Raw genomic sequence first — 22,603 nt, forward strand, 5'->3', positions numbered from 1 at the left:
TATTACGCACGGTCAAAGCTACATTTGCAACTCAACAGCAGGCAAGAGAGAGACAGAGAATGAGAGGGAAGTGAGAATTCAAGCAATGTAAAAGATAAGCATTTAGATAGCGAGGCGAGTAATAAAGGCTACTTTGAATGCTACCATTAAGTTATTTCATACAGTATCATTAGAATATGATGCTAATAAATGGATTTAATATTTACTGAGAATTGGAGAGAGAATAAAGCATAGCAAAGTAAATGCAAGCAGCAGTAGAAAGATATTTTTCCAATAAATTCACAAAATTCATTTGTATTTTAAATTTAATTATTTATTTTTTGTTTCTGTTTAAAATTTTTATATATGAACTTAAATTCCATTGAATTTCACAATTTGAAACAGCTCAAATTACACTTAATATGAATGCATGCATTATTCCTGTAGATTTTTGTCTGACTATTGATAAGAGTTTTTGGAAATCGTTACAACTATGAGAATGTTAATAAGTTTTTTTTTTTTTTTTTTTTTTTTTTTTTTTGTTTGACATTCAAAAATACAAATATTACATGTAAACAGTTGTTTGTTTTAACACTTAAAATGCGATTCGAATTAATTATAATTGTTTATTTTATTTATTATAAATTTCTTTGGCTTAGCAGCAATTTTATTCGTTTTACTTAATTTAGTTTTTAATAGTCCGTTAAGACTTTTTTTTTTTTTCACGGGGTACACATCGACTTGAAGAATTTTTATTTTAAGTTTAAAATTCAATTAAAATTAGTTTAATTTTTTTTTTTTTTACTTGAATATTTATAAACTTTTTGAATGATATCTAAACATTCATATTTTAATATTAAATTTAATTATTTTATTTTTTTATTTAAGCAATATCTTAATAATCGTCTTCGTTTCTTAGTTCATCATCACATTGGGAATTTAATTCGATAATGTGAAAGTTTGTTCGAATACTTTGTGTGTGTGTGTTTTTTTTTTATGATTTCCATTTTGTTTTATTTCCAGTGGAATTGTTTTGAATAATTCCTTTTTGGATGTTTGATTCTTTAGACAACTTTCCAGCTAACAACATCGAGGTCTTTCTCTGATTAGATCTTTGGCATAGGGCTTCATGCTGATAGCTAAAGATTAAATCTGTAACTCACTGAGCTTAACCTAGGCGCGCGGGGAGTATGTGAATGTAAGGATTAACTTAAACAGAAAGAAAATACTGAAATGAATACAGACAAATACATGTACATATACATATATAAATATGGTAAAAATATCAATGCTTATAGTAAACACTCTGGTCTGCTAACCAGCTTCGCATCCAGCTGCAGCTGCAGCGGCTCCTCTCCATCCACTGCCATTCGCACTCATCTGCGCGCTATAAACACAACCGTCTCCAGTGGCATGCCAGGTGGTGGTGGTGGTGGTGGTGCAGCCCGCTCTTATAAGTCTGTGTGCAGCACCGGCGGCTTACAGTTGGTCTCGGCATTCACGACCAGCAGCGCAGCGGCAGTGGGCGTCACCTGGGTGGGCGCCGCCTGAGCCAGGGTCATGGGCTGTATGGCGGTGACGACATCGGTGCCCGCTGTGGTCGTTGTGGTTGTTGTGGCGGCCATGTGGGCGTTATTGTTGCGGGCATTGGCCAGGGCCTTCTTCTTGGCCTTGCTATTGTTGGCCATGGCATTGGGGCCAATCAGACGCTCCGATTGCCGGCCCTTGCCGAACTTGGGAAAGAAACTGTTCTCCAGCTGCAGCTGGGCATTGACATCCTTGCGGGCGGCGCAGGTGCAGGCCTTCATGAAGCTCTTCTTGAAGTTGTCGCTGAGGAAGGCGTAGAGTATGGGATTCATGGCCGAGTTGGAGTAGCTGAGGCAGCCGCAGGCCAAAAACACGGCCAGCTCCAGCCGGGAGGCGCAGCTGGGCGTCGAGCTAATCAGCGCCACCTGTGAGATCCAATGGGGCAGCCAGCACATAATGTAGACCGTTATCACGGTCAGCACCAATTTGGTGACCTTGCGGTGCGAACGCTTCTTCTCCTTGCTCTTGTGCTTCGGCCCGACCGTGTGCAGCTTGCGTATGACCAGGCAGTAGAAGATCATGATGAAGATCAGCGGCGTCACGAAGCCCAGAATTAGCGAGTACAATATGAATGCCGTCTCCGATTGTATGTTGAAAGCCTCTGGCCAGTTGATGCTGCAGGTGAAGTGATTCGGCTCCGATTCATAGGTGCTGGCAAACAGGATGACGGGCAGCATCAACAGCACCGAGGTCGTCCAGGCCACGGCCGAGACGACTTTCGAGACGAACGGGGTGCGATAGCGCGGCGACGAAATCGGATGACAAACGGCTATATAACGATCCGCCGACATGATGAGCAGAAAGATGGACGACGTGAACTGCGTCACAGACGTGCTCACCAAATAGGCCTTGCACATGTAGTTGCCAAAGGGCCAGTTGCCCACCTGCATGGTGTAGAGCAGGAAGGGAATGCCAATCAGAAAGCACTCGTCCGCTATGGCCAGATTGAGTATATAGATGTTGGTCACCGTCTGCATCTTGGAGAAGCGCAGCACCACATAGATGACCAGCGTGTTGCCAAACAGGCCCACAATGCAGACGAGCACATAGAGTATCATCGTGATGAGCTCCAGGCCAAAGTTGCCGTCGCGTCGACAGCCCTGCATGGGATTGTACGGGCCGCTGCCGTTGGGCAGCTCACCGCCAAAGCCCACCGGCAGTGTGCCATTGAAGCCGGGAAATATGAAGCCGTCGTTGCTGCTGCTGCTGCTGCTGCTGCTGCTGCCATCGCCATTCACCATATTCGCATTCATGTGCTTGTAGTAGTCGGAGAGTTCCAATATCGAACTAATGCCAGCGCCGTCGACTTCGCCTTCGACGCCCTCAACATCCATTGCCCTGACGCTGGGCAGAGACTGTTGGCTAACGGCTGGCGCTGCGGCTGTTCCATTTGCTGACGTCGCTGTCGACGCCGGCGTCGCTGTCAGCTGCTCTGTGGGCGTTATTAAGCTCGTTAGTGTCAGCGCTGTCAGTACAAATAACAGGATGCCACAGCGGCCATGGACATGGTCCATGTGGCAGCTGCGGTTAGCGCCGCCATTTGGTTTCGAGTAACCTTTCATGTTTGTTGTGCGGCCGCTGCTGCTAATCCTCCTCCTGCTGCTGGTGTTGCTGCTGCTGCTGCTCCTGCTGCCTCAGTTCCTGTTCGCGTTGTTATTGCCTGTTGTTGTTGTTGTTGTTGCTGCTGCTGCCGTTGCTATCGTTATGTTCGCTTGGCTAATTTTCAATCCTGGACAGCAGCGTACATTAGATGCTGCCTGCGGTCAAAATTCAAATATTTTGATATGTTTTCCATATTTGATGCGTGCGCATGGATGAGGCTGCGTGGGCGTGTGGGCGTGTTGACCGAGCGACTGGACACCACGCAGCTGTCGTCACATAATTTCAGTGCTGCACATGAAACGAGAGAGAGAGTTGGCAAATGCCTATGATTATTATTACACAACTAATTAGCATTGATTTGATATGGCCTAAGCTAAACGAAACAAAAAATTCTGTTATTCAATCTGGCAAAAGCTGGTGTTTACAGCAAACATATTTAAGTCGTTTGTTAGGTAATGCACTTTATTGTAATTAAGTGGAATTTGTATAGATGTATATACATATATATATATTTGTCTATATATTGATCTACTGCAATCAGCAGCCAATGCAATCAGCTCTCAAGGCAACAGTTTGCCTTCGCTCAAATAATACGAGTCTGATTTCAATTGTTTTTCAAACATGGAAATTATTGGCCAGCACCAGGACAACCTGTTGGCCATCGTGTGTGAGCTGTTGCTGTTGCTGTTGGTAAATAACCATAAATACATATGTAAATATGCAAGAGACTCGCATTGTGAAACGGCTTAAATTCCTATTGCAGTTATTTAGTTTTGATTTAATGTATTCTTATATCATATGTTAGGCATGCATAAGAGCTCACACCAATGCAATTATTTCTGGCTATTGTCCAACTATGCTCTGCCGCTCGTTTTTCAATTCCCAGAGCAACAATTGATAGTTGAAAATTTCAATTGAATTTATGCGAATATCAAAAAAGCATGAGATGGAAAAATAATCGAGCTGGCTGAAATTTTGCACAGCTGCTGGGAATATTGAATGAAAACAGAGATGGCAAATAAATGCGAAAAGCTTAAAAAGAAAGCTGCAGCATTAACTGACAAAGAACATGTGTAATATCTCTGTTGAAGCATGAATGTGGTAATGACAGCATCTGAAGCCTGCAAGAGGATTGCGAGAGCGAATCGAATAATTTACGACTATTCGAAGTAGCATGAGGGCATAAGCATGCTTAAAATCAGAAGGAAACCAAAGCAGAAGTTATCAATTATTTTTAAAAATAAACATATTTATTTATAATATATATTTATATTTCTTCCCAAAAATATTTAAATTGATTGTTTTAAATTAAACCAATACCAAAATATTTGGGTATATTCATATAATTTATAAAATATATATATTTATGCTGGTAAATTCATTTTATTAAAATTTATTTCTCTCACTTGTGTTACACATTCTTTATATTTAATTAAAAAAATAATAAATAAATAAATAAAATTTTAGAAAATTAATTTTGACAAAATAGAAATTCGCCAACACTAGCATTAACATAATTTTATTTTATAAAAGGAAAAAAAAATTAAATCCAGTTTGAAAGACATTTGTTAAATTTATGTGAATATAAAAGACGACATTAAAATTCAAAGAAAATAAATTTTGAGAAAAAAAAAAAAATTCTGTTGCTAATACAATTTTTTTTCGTAAGAAGCGTCGTAGAAATACAAAGAAAATATATTTAATAAAAAAGTAAAATACAAGAAATAAATAAATTCAAATGCCCTACGGATGCTTGAAGTAATTTATGTTAGGTTCCCCAATTTACTGCCCAACTATTTACAATGGACACCGCTCTGCTCCTTCACACGGAACAACATATGCTCAACTGTTCAGAGAGTTTGCCCTGAGGATTTTAGTAGACAATATAATCTAGCTGAGCACTTGGGACAGCCAGCACACTCCCAGGTAGAACAGCCAGAATCCAATTAGATAAGCAAGAAGTAAAGGAGCACAAATGAAAGCAATAACTAAAAACTAAGCAAACAAAATACACAACAATTGTGTTTGTAAATGTTTATTTAGTTCCACAACAAAAACTAATTTCTGCTGCAATTTCACGTAAACGAGAATGAACTTGAGTTGAGGCCATAATTTAGCGCAAACTTGATGCTCTTTATGAGGCCCACGACACTTTTGCGTAAATCAGTCTGCCAAACAGCGAAACAAAACTCGGCAGACAGCGGCCCAATAAGCTGTCAAGTTTTTGTTTGGGCCAAGAATTAGTTTTGCCACGAGCCGCAGTCAAATGGAGCAAAAGTTCGTGGTTTTCCTTGTCAGGTCAAGGCGAAACTCTTGCAGACTCTCAGCATGATTTACTTTAATGAATTAATTGCCATAGTCCGCCGTCAGATAAACAACATGAGTCGTCAGAAATATATGAGTTGTTGGTTTACACCCAAACAGAGGGTCGACAGCTGCGATTAATGACAATTGCCCAGCTCAGACAACCAAAACACACAGAAACTAGACAACGCCATACCAGTCAACCTCTCTCTCTCTCTCTCTCTCTCTCTCTCTCTCACTCTCTCACTCCTAGCCAGAGGGTCAATTAGCTGCTCTAATCGCTTTCGACTCACAATGTGCCGCAACATAACAGTGCCGCCTGAATGCTTGTGCAGCAAGGCTTGACCGGGCAGCCTCAACTTGATTAGCCGACAGGTAATCAGGCTGACGCTGCCGATCAGCCAAAAGGCCTGTCCACAGCAGATGCCGGCCACAGAATGGGGTCAGCAATCAATTGCTACACATGTTGCCATTGACGCACATACCACAAAAGACCATGAGCCGACCTAACGACAGAGTTGGGCTGAGCTAAAACAGATACGAACTTGCGGAAGGTTGTGGAAGCGCATTTTGAGCCCCGAGTATTTTGAGTCTGAGCGGATGGACCACAGCCATTAAATTCGTTGGCATTGGGCAGCATTTTAGCAAGTTTTAATCGATGAAGAAATTTTATGAATTTTTGGTTTGTGTTTATTGGTTTATGTATTTGAATTTCTTTTAAAAATTCTTTTATATTGCATTTTTATTTGAGCACTAAAGCATTTGTAACTTTTCTTCAATTGAACAAAGAATAGTGAACGATTAATGAACATTTAAAATTAAAATATAGAAAATAGAATTTTCAATAAGTTTAGGCAATTGCCATTTTTCATACCAGATAAGCATCCAAAAATTGCATATTTTCCTATTAAATATATCTTTATTATTCTTTACTTATTTATTTATTTACACTTTTTTTTTCATTTTCCATTTCCGTGTCCAAGAGCCCAAGGCTGAGCTTATAACTTAATTGATAAATGTTCTATATATAGTACATTGCTCGCAATTGCATTTTATGCTGGTTTATTAGCGCACTCTGTTTAATTGAAAATTATACAACTATAAATGAAAGCCATAAATAGCTTACGGTTGTTTACCTAAATAAATTGTTCAAGGTCAAAAAAGACGCCTAGAGACTTTGTTAGGAGTACAATGCTAAGAGTATTAGCAGCATTATGAATCGTAATTAATCATGATGATTTATAATGCCTAATCTCTTAAAGCGAATTCGGCACAAGATATTCATTATACCCTGAACCCATTGAAAATGGGAAATCAGGGTATAGTTGTCCTCAAAAATCGATAACTCATCACGTTCTTTTGTTATCGATTAAAAACATTGTCGAAATTCGGTAAAAAAGTTATATCTGCTACATCTTTAGAGCTAGAGCCGCCAAATTTTAAATGTAGATTTATATGTACTTAAGTATTTTCGGTTTTTATTATAATTCACTTCGCCCACATTCCCCTATATAATTACATTTGTAAAAGACAGGTGTTGGCAGGTGCATACATTTCAATGTTATAATCACTATCTCCGTCGAGTGTCATATCATTTAGCTTCTGTCATGCAGTCTCACCACATTAAGATATTGCCATAAATTCGCTAGAAGACCTAAATTAAGAGCATTTATATTTCTGTGAATCATGAATATGTTTTCTATTTTGTGAGCAATGAGGGTAAAATATTGCACAAGCTTCATAGTGTGCAGTCTTTGGCATTGATGTACCATACACCGAGTCTTGTAGCATTCAGCTTTTGTCATGCAGCTGCCCTAACTCAAGTTTCAAGTTTTGTGTTTGTCACATTCACTAGAAAGAGTTGGCCCACAGTTTCTTAATCATTCATAAGGCTACGCCTTTTATTTAGCGAGCAATTTCTGATGACTATTTCCACTAGTTTCATAGATGTACCATCCATCGAGTGTCATATCATTTAGCTTTTGTCATGCAGGTCATTTAGCATCTGCCATAAATTCGTTAGAAGATTTAAACTAAGATCATTTATATTTCTATGAATCATTAAGATGATTTCTATTTCATGAACGAAGAATTATATATTAATCAGTCATTGAAATTGATGTAACTTACATCGAGTCTTATAGCATTCAGCTTTTGTCATACAGCTGCCCTAACTCAAGTTTCAAGTTTTTTTTTTTGTTTATGCCTCAAATTATCGACAAGATTTTGTAATCAAAGCTATAAGAAATCACTATTTAGCTTAGTAATTCAAATATTTCTATGTGGTATTGACAGCTAAAGCTATAAAAGCATAATTGCTCTTACGTTTGCATAATATAAAGCACTTTGCTTTGGATGGGATCTTCGTACATGCATGTTTATACATATTTAAATCTACAACAAACTTAGTGAATTTCACATCTCCGTTTTGGGAGCTTAAACTAAGCGTACTTAATTTTCATATATTATTCAAGAGCTTCTTCCTCATTCATTCATTCCAGCATTCCCTTTGTGCAAGCCCGCAGATATGAGCACATAAAATAAAATTCAATTAAACAAACATTTGAGTTCGCAGAAGCAATTTAGAAGACGCAGAAAGTCGTGTATATGAAGTGTTGATGATCTTCTGGCTGCTGTAGCTGCTGCTGCTTCTTCTTCTTCTGTTGCTCTTTATAAACAATTTCGTCATAATAATGTGTTGCCTATTTGAAAAATGTTTCGCATATTTTAATTTACTTGTTTGGCTCTGTGGCATTTGACTAATGTGCGAGTAACATAAAAGATTCAAGGCAAGACGCTAAAGGCCCCAGCCCAGCCAGAAAAGCAAACAAATGAAAATGTATAAGAAAATCTAAAATGAAAAGAACAAAAGGCAAGCCTAAGGACGGCTGCGTTTTCTTGGCAGAACTCGAAGTCTTGGAAATTGAACTCGAAAAATGCTTGGAGCATGCCTTGCGGCCTCTTTAAATTCAACGCGCGATTCCTGAGTCTTGGTCTCGTCCGGGACCTGTGTCTAGACACTGATTTCTCAGTTGGTTCGTGGCCGAAATTAATTTATTGCTTAAATACATAGGCGGAGGCGTGGGCCGGTATGGGCGTGACACGTCGTTGAAGCTGGCATTAACCGCTACTGAAAGCTCGCATGGCTCATCATCTTTAATGGATATTCATGGAGCGATAACTTAAAGCGATTTTGGGGCAAGGCGCTGAGCCACCGCAGCACCACATCCAGTACACCATCTTCACCACTGCAACAATTTTCAGAATCGATAAATGTGTGTAGTGTGGTTGTCGATGGCTGCCAGTGACATAAATCAAATTATATAGATAAAAGAGCAAAAATAAAAATAAGTACGCTCACCTCTGTCATAAGAAAATAAAGAAAAAAGAAACAGAAAATGAAAACTCTCACATGAAACGACACGCGCCACAAAAAGTCAACTTGCAAATGTTCTGCACAAATTTGTTATCATGCAAAACATTCGCATACCCTGTAATCATGCCTGAAGGTATATTCATAGAATAGAAACTATGAATGGTGTGAGTATTTAGAATTCTTTTAGCTGTTAGTAAGTAAGAAGATTTTCTATACTAGATGAGTTTTTTTTTTAAATAGCAGAATTGTTGCTTTAGATATATTTGTGTGTGCATACCCCATTTCTCTGGGCATTTCTATCTGATGGCACACAAGTAACATTTAAGATAAATTTAAACCTTTGCTATAAATAGCAACAGCTTGAGCAGACACACGCTGCAAGCCACGGAAGCTCTACCATTTTTTTTTTATTTAATGATTTTTTTTTTTCTTTTAATAAATATATTGTATAAGAAAAGGTTTTTATTTGATTAGAAATTATTACTCTTCTTTATTTTTATATAATTTCAATTTAATTTTCTTTAGTTTATGCCACTTCATATTCGACAATTTCGATTACTTTCCATATCAGTATTTCTTTAATTTATTAATGTACAGATTTACCTGTGCTCTCTTCACCATTTCTACGACTATTTATGTAGTTTTGTATATACTACATAAATTATTATTTTACTATTACTGTTTACTATGTTTTGTCTAATTTTAAATTAGATTATTTTAAATATTATAATTGTCAGACAACAGTCGAATCTATCTATCTAAATTGCCCTTTCGATCCAAATTTTAAGCAGCGGTCTGCATAAATGAATGTTTACACATACCACTCTAGGGTATGTTTTATAGTCGTAGAATTGTAGCTGAATTTCTTATTGGTGCCTCGCTATTTGCCTCGAAAATTATACACAAGTGATTCCGTTATTTATTTGCCGTGAGGTTTTTGCCTCCATCGAACACCTGTGATAACACTTAGTGGAGGGGCGTTGGGGCAGGGTCTGAATATATTTGCCAAAAAGCAACAGCAGGAGCAGAAGCAGGAACCGCATCAAGTCAGGAAGGAAAGATTCTTGCAGGAGTTTTCAAAGCGTTCGCAGCGTTCGTCTGTTTGTGTACATTTTACATAAAAATAATACAATTTGTTTCATTATGAAATATCATGCATGCGTCCTGGCTTCCAGGGCAATTATGCTCTGCCAAATGATTTTGAGAAGGCGGCAGCTGTGCGAGAATTTAAAGATTGCTTTAAGCAGCGAATCAGAGACAAATTTCTTTTGTTGTTTCATTTCTCTCTTGTTGCGTTTTTATTTTGTTCGCTTCGGGGAGTCACTCAAAAATTCTAAGAAAAATATGAGTTATAATATTTTTCGGCTATAAAACGACGGTAAGTGGGTGCTCTTAAGGCTATAAAACATTTGCTGGGCCAGAGTACGAGTCCGGGTCCGGATCCGGGTCCGGGTCTGTGCCTGAGTCTGAGCCTGAGCTGCGGCCTGGGGTGCATACAGTAAATGGACTTTAGCTTGACTAAGTCCCAAGTAGGAGATTGATACTTTTTGTGCTGAGATTTGCATAACAAAGCATCGGGGATCGGCCCTCGAATATTTTGCGGGCTGTGCCTCTTATTTATGCTCGCCTGACAGCATCAAAATTGGATAATGGAAATTGGATTCTAGCCTAAACGAAAACGACAACGATAAACATCGTTTTAGCCCGCTCTCTCGTTCTCTCTCTCACTCTCTATATTTTGTTGACTAGCGTGCAGCCGTGTAGCAAGTGAAACTTTGCCAGGCTTCAGCTCTCAGGCACTTGAGTTGATTACCACAAGGACGACACGTGTGCCAAGTCGAAACATAAACACAAACACCTGTTGAGATTACCGCCCAGTCGAAACAGAGCAGGCGAGCAACCAGAGAGAGCAATAGAGTGGAAGCCATGCCGCTGCTATGCCAGCGCCCTGCCAGAGCTTGATATGCCGCCTTATTAATATTAATGAGCATATGAGGTGGGCAAATGGAAACCGTTGACATCACTGCCAACGTCATTACAACGTGCGAAAATAAATATTTAATTATTTATAAATCATGACTGGACTCGCGCCAACAACAACAACAACTAGAACAATGACAGCAACATAACTGTCGATATCGATGCCTAACTGCGTGGGCGTCTACAGCATCGCCATTGTTAGCTGGAAGCTATAATTATGCTGGGTATGCGATAAATAGAGATAAATATTTAAATAACAACAAGAAGAAGAAATGTCAATAATATATATTTTATGGTATTAATGAATTGAATTGCTTAGGAATATTGGGAGCATTCGGAATGCTTGACTTTAAGATGTCCAGTGAAGTATGCCAAATATTTATAAATCCATTACAGAATTTTTTTGTTTTTTAAATAATTTATAAATTTAATATAAAAAATATTAAAATTTTTTTTTGTAAAAATAAAAATTAAAAAAATAAATAAAAACCTAATAGACATAAACATAAAGTTATTAACTGATTTTTTTCTATTTAATTTTTTTATTTATTATTATTAGAAATGTTAACACAAACATTAGTTAGTCACTTAATTATTAAATAAATCAGATAAATAATTTTATATTAATTTATAAATTTAGGCAGCATATATATTTTAGAATAGATAAAATATATAAATGTAAGCAGTTTGTTCAAGCAAATCTTTTGTTTTTCTCTGTAGTTTCTCGTTTTGGTTTTGTGTCTGGGAGCAGAAGTAAAACACGACTGATTGCGTCTGGTTTCAATTCCAATGTGTTTTAATTCAGTTCATTTGTGACCTGAATAGAGAGCACAATGAGAGTAGAGAATGCGCCATTGGCCTTGCTCAAACTCTAAAAATACATACTTAAATCCAAATGCCCTGCTATTGATCTTATTGATAACTCACGCAAGCAAGACTTTTCTTTTTCGAGGCAGTTTGCTGTGTGCAGCGTATAAGGAAATAGCAAATAGCTACGCAAACATAAACTAGACTACAATACACAGGCACAGGCACAGGCAGAGAGAGAGAGAGGGAGAAAGACAAAGAGAGAGAAAAAAAGAGAAAACAACAGGGAGCATAAAAAATAAACAAGAGCATTCAGGCACAATAAAATGGCTGAAATGTATGCACATAGAAATGCTCAAAAAGTGACAAAGTTGAGGGCCTTCACTTCGCATCGCCTCGCACCGCCACGCCTAGCATCGACTGGTTGTAAAAATATGCCACTGTACAGAGCAGCAGTAAAATATTTGACATATATTTATTGTTATGGGTACATGTCCATTGAAGCGGCAACTCGGCCTCATGTTCGACAGCAAAAACAAGACATGATGGCGCGATAAATGGACGCTGTCCACATAAATCGTAGCACTATAGCAAAATAGCAAAAAATAAACAAAGCATAAAATAAATAAGTATTAGCTGATGTTGCTCGACTAACGGATGCGCTAGAAACAGGAATGTGAAAAGTGAGGTAGGAAAAGTTGGTTGGGATACTCTTAAAAATAATTGAATATTAATAATAATTTGCTTAAGAAAAACTAAAAATTCGAATTCAAATGTGAACCTTTTTGTATAATTTAAAGGTATTTAAAAAAAAGGGTTGTAATAATAGGAGTAATAAAGCAAAAAGGAAAACAATTAAACTCAAAAAAAAAAAATAAATAAATAAAATAAATAAATAAAATAATAATTATAATAATAATAATAATAATAATAAAAAATGGAATATATTTTTATTTTAATTTATTAATGATTAAAGGAAGAAAACTTCAAAAATCCTTATTAATAAAATATTTTATATTTATAGCTGCACTAAAGTTAGAAATAGCGTAAAAATAAATAAATAAAACTTCTTTAATTTAAAAATATGTAAATAGAATTTAATAATAATTTCCTGGACTTCTCTATAATTAAAAAAAAAAAAAAAAAGAAAACGAAACTTTAACTAAAAACCAAACCCCTTTCTAGTTTAATTTTTCCCAGGGTATGAACGGCAATCAAACGAAGGTCCGTTACGGAAATGGAATGCGTCCGATATGCAGATCGAATTGTGACAAAAAAGATATATGCGTCTATGACTTTTCGAACATGTGCGTGCCTAAAATAACTTGGCCAATTTACGAGTCATGTGAAGCTTAAGTGAAACACGAACACGACGCACACTGAATGCCATAAAAATGATAGCTAGCCTGTCCGCCAGTCCGATGGCCAGCCGGCCAGCTCTTTCGCATCGCTCATAAATTGGCAATGAAAACATAAGCTAGTTAGCATCGGAGATGCTTCTGTCCTGTAGGGCCATAAACGTAAGTTAGCTTAAGCTTATGAGTCAATATTGAATTCTTTTTTATAGGTTGTCTGTCGCCTATGCTATGTAAGGACTTTAAGCCAATCTACTCGATAAAGTTGAATGCCAATCTGTTAATTTTGTTGCCAAAGTTAGTTTTATGAACAACTTTTATAGTGATTGACAAGCAAGTTTCATTCCCAGAATTTTCGCTAGATTGAAGTTGTTTTTGTTTTCACTTTTTTATTCAATTTTCGTCGCTTGGAAGCTACAAGTTTTTAATTAGTCAGACGAATAAACAATTAAATTGACTCCAACTACGCTCATGCTCATGCTTGGACGCCTCGACTTGAGCACATTTATCTTACTCCACGCTCTGCTTGGACTGGGACTTGGACTTGGGCCTGGGCCTGGGCCGATGACTCGCCATACGGCTATTTGTTTTTGCCACGCTGGCTATAAAAAGAGAAACCTGGCTGGGGAACTGACTTGGGGCTGGTGGCAAAAGCAACGGCAAACTTGTCGTAATTCACTTTGAAGCCAAGTTTTATCATCGATAAATTTTCTACGAGCCAAACACTTGTTGCAAGCGTCGCCAGAGTTTCTGTCAAGAGTTGCCAAGTGAATTGAGTGGACACAGTTTCTAACCCGAAGCCAAGTGTCTGTGTAAATCAATCGATGAAAAACAGTTGAAATTAGATTGAACAAAGTTGTGGAAAATCAAAATAAATGCCTTTCTATGCGATTTTCAGTGGGGGTTCAGACAGAGTGTGAGGGAGAGAGCAGAGAAAGAAGAAAACGAGAAGGAAAGAAATATCGTAAGAAATTGAGAAATAGACAGTAAGAGAGTGAGGGGGAGAGAGAGAGAGAGATCAGATGTGAGACAGACAAAGAGAGAAGGAGAATAAAGGAAACAGAGAGATGAGTAGAAAGAATAAGGGAGAGAGAAACAGACGATAAAGAAACAGATGAGTGATATAAAGAGATCGAAGAAGATAAACAATGAATGAAAAACGAATGGAAGAGAGAAACGATGAGAGAGCGATAGAGGAATAAAGCAGAGCCTGAAATAAATGAAGACAGAAAAAGATAGACTAAAATGGAAAAAATGGAAAGTGAAGAATAAAAAGCAAAGAGGGAGAGAGAGTGGCTATAAGAAAGAAATAGATAGAGAAAGAAAAAGAAGAAGGCAGAGTTATAATGAGAGTGATGAAGAAGAAGATAGATAGACAGATAGACAGAAAGAGAGATAGAGACAGAAACTATGAAAATGAAAAGTGAAACTGAGAAAGAATAACGAAGTGAGTATACAATAAAATTGGATAGCAAAAGAGAGAAGAAATGCATAAAAAGATAGAGTGAGATGGAAGCTGAGGAAATAAGCGAGCTTGCTATCAAGCTCAAGAAGAGCTCCTCTGCTAGTTAATAAGCTCAGCTAGCCGTAACTAACTATTACCTAATTTGCCCACCTGTGCTGCAATATTCTGAGAATCAAACTTGAATTAAATTGGATATTAGATTGCATAGCTATACAAATAATTAGGGAACACAAATTGCGGGGCAACAGTTGCTACAAGCGTTGCCCCAAGTGAAGTAGCTAATTGAAACGTGGGCAAAGGTTGCTTGCTGCTCTTGCTGATATTGGGCCAACAATATTTTGATGGCTTACTATTTTGGCACAAGTTCAACTGAATGCCTCTAGATTTTGCCATGGACGGTGCCATGGCACGCACTTCAATTCCATCTCCTCGACAGACGGGCATTGCAGATGCTGCCACAAGTGCAGAGCCCCTCATGCAGATGGCAATTATGTAATGAAACTTTCAGAAAAACCGACTGCCAGAGTCAGCATTGCTATGTGAGCACGTGTGTGCATAGTAGACCACTTGATTTTGGCCAAACCGAAGGGCTCCACGGGCCTTGTTGATGAACTGATGATTGCCTGTCTGCCGGCAGAGGTTTATTTGTATATTGAATTATGCAATTTCGTAAAATGCAAATCTCTTAAGAGCTCACTTCACTCATTCAGCTTTGTCATTCAACTGATGATGATACATATATATGTATATGTTTCAATTGAAGCTTGTGCATGGCACTGCATTAAACAGTTAGAAAGGGACAATCTTTAACTGGTATTTGTAGATAGGCCCTCTGTGAATTATCAAATTACCGGAATGACAAAAGTTTTCCTTTAATTTTCTTGCCAATTTTTTGTCTTTTTGCTTGCGGACGGCCACTTAACCTTTTCTCTTCAACCGGTTTTGGCTGTAATTTCAATTAAATTCAGCGGGTTTCGGTTTCAAGGGTCTGCCGGGGAACTTTTCGTAATATGAATAGCCAACTTTTGATAGCTGCCCAGCGCAAATTGTTAATCAAATTCAAAGAGCTCTGGCTAAACTTTCTGTTCCGCCGTATCGCTAAAGATTTGAATAACAGCCGAAAAAGGTAAATGAAAATGAGCTGATTGCGCTCTTTTTTTCTGTTTTTTTTCTATTTTTTGGCCGCTCTCTTTAACTTATTTTCTATTCCAATTTGAGTTGTTCTGCTGTGTTGAGAAATTTGTAGTGTAGCGTAAAGGTTGTTCAAAAGTTACATTAAGTATACGTATTTGTTGAGGCGTACCAATTGTTGGGTGCAATCAGCTAGTGGTCTCTAAAGCGAACAGCTTGAGTTGGAAAAGTATTATGAAAAGCTAATTTCAGTGAAAGTGATTCGTTATCAAGCAATCATCGAAGGGATAGGAATGCATTCGCTTACAGTAAATAATAATAATAAATCAAAGTACAGAAGTTAATGTTTGTAGGATAGCAGTCAGCATTTGTAATTGAAAGAGCATTCATATAAAGATTAAAAATTTCTATGTACATATTAACAACACATGCACATTCATATCGTCCAAAATCGATAGATCTATCCTATCGAAAATATATCGATATATAACATGTATTAACATTATCTTTCTTTAGAGGAAGTAAAAGTTTCTATATATGTACATATATGTATATTCTCTTAATATATGCCAAACCTATATTCTTTCTCTCTTTCTCTCGCTCGCTTTCTCTCTCTCTCTCTCTCTCTCTCTCTCTCTCCTAATCTTCCGCTGTTTCTATCTCCTTAATCATTTTCTCGTATTGAGTTATAAAGACAGAAAACAAAACATAAGACAATTTACCCTGATTTTCCATTTTCAATGAGCTCAGCGTATGCAGAGCAAAAGAGTATTAAATATTCGTTCTGCAATTTTTCTTATCAATTTCCTTTTTTATAGTATTTATTTTTTTGTTCCCTTGCAAACTTTGCTGCCGCCCATTCGCCTTCTGCCAAAAGCATTTGGCAGGCCTGCTGCTCTCGCTCTCTTACTCTCACTCCCTCTCTCCCACTCTGTCGCTCTTTTTCTCATCATCAACTTGGAAATCGTTATAGTTTTCAAGAGCATTGTACGCATAAATTAGTTTTTAGTTTCGTCGATTTGAACCGTTCAGAGGGCTTTGGTAAAATTTACCTTTATTTGGCTATGCCATGCTTTCATTTCAGTCTTTCTCTTTTTTTTTTTTTCTTTTCTGGGAAGACTCGGCAGCTTTTATGAAAAAGTTTATGAACTCAGCACTGTTACTTTTTTTCCGAGCTACTTGGCAATTGAGCTCATTCAAGATAATCTTGGTAATTAGCTCAGTTTTCTATGCGAAATAGTCAGCTTATTTTATAAATCCGCTAAATGCAAATTTTGCGAACATTGCACTATGGTCAAAAAGCCTGATATTTTGGCATAAAGTCTTTTTTTTTATGTATTCATAACTGAAAATTTAACTTATTTTTTGATTATAGACACATTAGATAAGAAAAAAACGTTTTTAAAAAAATTTTCAAATTAGTCATTTAAATTTGGCGCGCAACTAAAGTCAGCGGTTTCAATGCAAGCTTAAATTATTGGTATGCAACCTTAAAATTTATTAAGCTTTGTCATTGTTTTGAGCGTGATTGTTTAAAGAAAAAGAATATTGTAATCATGGAAAGTAAAAGCACAGGTATTTAAAATTAATGTTCAGTGTTAGTTTGTCAAGATTGTGAATGTTTAGCTGTGTATGTGCAATTGTTGTTGGTGTCTTTTTACAGGTGAAATTTAACAAATAGAGCCGTGTTTCGTGGTGTATTACTTGTTCTGAGCGCGCTTGAGCGCGCAACTAAAAACGACATGTTCAAGATTAATGTTTATATATTCGGAATTAATAAGTTTCCTCTGCCCCTTTTTGTTCCTTTTTGAATAAATTGACATGTTGCAGCCAAATATGAGTTTCGGCGCTTAACGTTGCTGGAAGTTTGGGACAACAACAAGCGCGATGATGGTGCACTTATCATATGGCTATTGGAAAAAGTAAACAAATCTGATCTCAGTGCTGCTCAGGTGGATATATTTACTGAAAAAATCAGGATTTTTCTGAATCATGTCAAAAAATATTTTCCGCAGTGCAATCGAATGTTGCAAAGATTTAAGGCTCGACACGCAAGGTGGCTTTCGCAGTCAATTAATTTGACGTTAGATGAAAATGTGACGGATCTGGCATCTTCATCTGCAATGGGTAGACCGAAGCTAAACTATTCAGATGCTGGAGAGCGCCTAAAAAGAAAGTTAGCATGTGACCTAGCATCGGATAATAATTTTAAAAATATATAAAATATTACTCGAAAAAAAAAGTTTGGATGTTCAAATCGCCCCCTTAAAGGATTATTTATATAAAAAGGGGGACAAAGAAGTTGTCATTAAATATGCTACGCAAATGACACTTATTGATGGCAAGGTGCTTAAAACCTTAACTGGAACGACATCCACTAGTGCTGCCCAATATGTGTTGTAAAACCAACAGAGCTTCTGGAAACCACAGATTTTTATTCAGGAAACTTTGCCCAAGACCTGAAAGTCTTCAATACGGCGCGAGTCCATTGCATGCCTGGATTCGTTTTGTTGAATTCGTCCTAAATGTGTCATATAGGCTCGAAATTCGAAAGTGGCATATTAAGCAGGCTGACAAAATGGAAGTAATGTCTCGAAAAAAGAATATTCAAGACATGATGTGGAAACAAATGGGTCTCAATATAAACATGCCCAAGCAAAACGGTAGTGGCAATTGTAATGACAGAAACACAGCCAGAAGAGCCTTCTCTAATACCCGTTTGTTTTCATCAGTAACAAACTTTGATCAAGCCCTTCTACACAATTTCTTCGTGATTTTGATTAACATTTCGTCTTACTATTCTGCAGATGTTGACAAATTTAAGGAATTTTGTAAGAGCACATTTTCAATGTACTTTAGTATATATCCTTGGTACCCAATGTCTCCGACTGTCCACAAAATATTAGTTCACGGCTGGCAAATTATGAACTCATCCTTAGTTCCGGTGGGATGTTTAGGCGAAAATGCTTGAGAAGCTCGGAACAAATATTACAAAAGTGACAGAAAATCACATGCAAGAAAAAATAGCCGACTAAACACCATGGCTGATGTGTTTTATAGTGCAATGGATTCATCAGATCCGCTTATATAAAGCATATGTCTGAATAAAAGACAAAATCAAATCAAAAAGAAAAATCTTCCACAAGATGTCATATATCTTCTAAAGGCAGTATCTCCGCCGACCCAGAAAACTATTAATTTCGATCCGGAAACTTCAGATTCGGATTCTGATTTATATCACGAATCTGACTGTGAAGAGCAATATAACATTATTTTAGACAACAAGGAAGAAAAAAAAATGTATTAAAAAACAAAAAAAATATTTTAATTAATTAAAAATATTTTAATTAATTTTTTTAATGTGCTAGGGCAGGTGGCTGAAGACATGGGCCGATTAAAAAAAAACAAAATCCGAAATTCTATAAAAATTTAGCAAAAATATGTACCAAATTTCAAGGCTCTAACTTTAAAATTGGACTTTATGCCAAAAAATCCGACTTTCTGACCATAGTGCATTGAATTAATAAAATTATTGATAAGCAAAATTTGGCGAAATCTGGAGGCAAAAATTTCTATTAAAATTAATACATAAAGCAAAGGCTCAAATTGTTGTGCGAGGGTGTGCCTGTGTGTGTGTGTGTGTGAGTATATGTGTGTTGCTGATAACAATGTCGATTTAATTACATTTTATTGACTTTGCCGTCGACAAGCGAATGCCAACTATTTAAGTTTGGCAACCCGCGTTTGCCCGGCACGTCATTATTATAAGCTCTTATCTGACATTAGGCGCACATTATGCCCCCGATACACACACACACACACACACGTACACACTCACACGCATGTAGTAGATATATACGAGATTGCTTTTGCTTGTTGCTGTTGTTGTTATTTCACATAAATTGTTGTTATTTCAATTACGTGGCAGCGAGGGCTGGGCGAGCTCTAACGATTTTTAAATGAAGCGTACGGCATAGTAGATGGTTGGAATAGATATTTTAATAATTACTGCAACTAACCAATTACAAATTACACTAATTACACCCAAGCTAACAACATTAAATGCGTTAAAGTAAGTGAGGCGGATTATGTGTGTGTGTGTGTGTGAATGAGTTTAGACTTATATGTAATAAAAGTGCATGAAATGTGCCTTGAGCTGCATTTAATGCTCTCTCGAATTGAATTGATCAGATATAATGTTGTTCTTATTTGTTTGTTAGTGTAAGCGAAATATCGACAAGCATTTTAGAGTGAATGAAAGTGTGGGGGAAAGAGAAATATGTACGCTATTTAGTATATTAATTCAACTGTTAATATTTACATGTTAGTACTCTTACCAATTTTTAAATATTATCTCAGTGGGAAATTTATATTTTCAGATAAATTAATGAATAATATTTTTTAATGTATATAAATTATTGATTTATTTAATTTTTTATTTTTTTTATTTATATATTCTTATATATTTCTTATATTATTCTTTTATTTATATTAAAATATTTTATTTTTTATTATTATTATTTTTTTTTACTAAATATTTGTAATTATAGAAAATAATAATATTAATTATATAAATATAATTTTAGTATTAAATATTTAATTATTTACTATTTATTTTTAGCCATTATTTTAATATAATTATTATTTTTTATTTTTATATTTATTTTTAATTGTTAATATTTACTATTATTCTATAATTTTTTAGTATTAACACTTAATTTTTAATATTTATTTGGCTGTCATTCACAATTCTGTTTAAATATGTATTCACCTAATGAATTATTACAATTTAAGCAGAATCGTATTGAGCAATTTTGCACTTGAGCTCTTAATGACTTGAAGTACATTAGTAAGTGCTTGAATTGTTTTATTTCATGATGCGAACTGCACACTTCATATAAATTCCTTTGAGTGAGCAATTTATTAGTTCAATTATCACAAAGTGTTTGAAGATTATCAACACTCATGTGGATAATTTTGCAGTTGTGCTCCAAAAATCGTTAAAGACGTAGAGACAGAAACAAACAAATTTAATGGCCAATAATCAAAGATAAGCTAACAGCAATTATTGAAATTTATTAATTATTAATTTATTATTATTTTTTGAATTCCTAACGTTAATAAGTAAGTTAATAGTTGTATAAGATCAGGCAAAGTTCTTTAGTTATGGTATTACAATTTCGATTAGACCATATGTTGTACATCTCTTTGCAGTTGGCATTGCGCTGGCTGTTTATAAGCATTATTAACGCACACACACAGACACAGCGACATCTAATCTCACTCACAGTAACTACTGTAACCCATAGAGAAACACATTATATAATTACATTTAATTATCTGCATTGAGTTTGCGGTTTTGCGCATTTTGGCCCTTTCTCTGCAAATGCTTTGTTAACTATTTGACTACTGCTTAATTTGTTATGTGTCTGCCTCTTTTTCTTGACGTGTTTATTAATTTAGCTTGTCGCTGTGCGGCGCTCCCATTGTGGCCCTCTGTTCCCTAAGCAATTTGCCCCCAAAAAGTATGCTACGTTTTATCAGCCAACTCGTGCCGAGGCAACAGCATCTCTCTCCCTCTCTCTCTCTCTCTCTGTGTGTGTGTGCGTGTGTGTGGCACGATATAAGTTTAGATTTTCGACAAATTCAACAGCAGCGTCTGCTGCGGGGTCACGAGGTTGATAGCGACTTGATGTGCTTTATAGAGGTAACCCTAGCAGACTTCCTCGAGTCTAGGGGGTTGCATTGGTCTTTTGAAAAAGTTTCTTTGGCTTTGTTATGATAATCGATTTTGTAATTGAACAGTTATGGTTGGCCGCTATGAATCTTGGCAATCTCTGTTTATTTAAGCAGTTCGTTTAAATAAAATTTAAATTCTACTAAAAACTTGAGCTAGTTTATCAAGTACTTAAAAAAAAGAAAAAGATTGTTTATAGCGCAATTATGAAAATCTAAACAAAGCTGCAGAAAGTTTCCATTCTTTATGGTTTCTTATATTTTGTTGTTTGTTTTGCCATTTGAGAATTGGCATTGAATTACAAAGGCAAACAAAGATCCTTAAAGTGTGTGCACTTGTGCGTGGGTCTTGCAGCTCTCTTCCTGGCCCCTTTATAAGCCATATAAATTTCCGGCAGTTTCATTTTAACGCTTCGCATAAATTTGACACGTTTTTGTGTTTGGCTAACTGTTCTTTTTTTCTGCTTTTTTGTTGGGGCTTTTCTTTGATAAACTCTGCAGTTGAGTTCATGTTCAAGCAGATTTATTGTGCACTGACAATAATAAATATTTACCTCGTTTTTGTTTTGAGTTTGTCTTGCGGCTGCGGTGGAACGCGTTGATAAATTTATGAACCAAAAATGTATATTTATATATGCATAAATACTTATATTTATTTTATGTTATAGAAGTTTGTTTAACAACTGCTTGGCAAAAACTATTTACGTGTTTTGAAGCTCGTTTTGCGATTTTTGAAAACTTGTTGGCTTTGCTTTGATTTATTGTGCTATTGTCACTGAACTGTTGCAGCTTGAGTAAAAGTAATTTTTGATTTGTAAATTATTCACAATTTTCACATCAGCTATTTAATAATAATAATTTAATTTAATTTTTCACATCGTTTTTTATTTTTTTATTTTATTAAAGTTTTTCGACTTGGCGCGTTTCGCATTTGTTTGATTTTAGCTAAGAATTTTGGACGAGCACCGCCTGTAGCACACGTGCGTCGCGCTTTGTTGACAGGCAACGACTGAGGCCGTTAAAGAAGCCGCTGGCCCTAACATCATATCTGTGTGCGTGTGCTCGCTGTTGTTGTCACTGTTAATAATCATGATGATGCTAATGATGCTCCGCCAGGCCCACGCCAAACAGCTGTTCCGTATAAGCGAACGAGTGAGCGAGAGAGAAAGAGAGAGAGAGAGAGAGAGCAGACTTCGTGCGCAGCCCGAAGCGTCTTCGTTTCGGAGTAAATTTCCAGCGCTGTTAGAGTCAAATTTAACAGCAGGCTGCTCCAAGTGGGAG

At 36.5% G+C, this 22,603-nt stretch overlaps 1 protein-coding gene across 1 annotated transcript; it reads right to left on the bottom strand.

Annotated features, from left to right (window-relative positions):
* Positions 1 to 965: 965 nt before the first annotated feature.
* On the bottom strand, positions 966 to 22,352 carry AstC-R2 (Allatostatin C receptor 2). Its single transcript, XM_089466949.1, has 2 exons — positions 21,877 to 22,352; positions 966 to 3,456 (listed from the first exon to the last, which is right to left on the bottom strand). Exon 2 carries the CDS (start codon positions 3,126 to 3,128, stop codon positions 1,431 to 1,433), a length of 1,698 nt encoding a protein of 565 aa, XP_089323075.1. The 5' UTR covers positions 3,129 to 3,456; positions 21,877 to 22,352; the 3' UTR covers positions 966 to 1,430.
* Between the last annotated feature and the right edge of the window lie 251 nt (positions 22,353 to 22,603).

Source organism: Drosophila arizonae, chromosome 4 (assembly GCF_054131065.1).
Source record: "Drosophila arizonae isolate 15081-1271.41 chromosome 4, UAZ_ARI_1.0, whole genome shotgun sequence".
In the NCBI taxonomy this organism is placed as follows: Eukaryota; Metazoa; Arthropoda; class Insecta; order Diptera; family Drosophilidae; genus Drosophila; species Drosophila arizonae.

Coding starts and splice junctions, on each gene's coding strand:
- AstC-R2 (XM_089466949.1), bottom strand. CDS start 3,128: ATGAAAGGTTACTCGAAACCAAATGGCGGCGCTAACCGCAGCTGCCAC.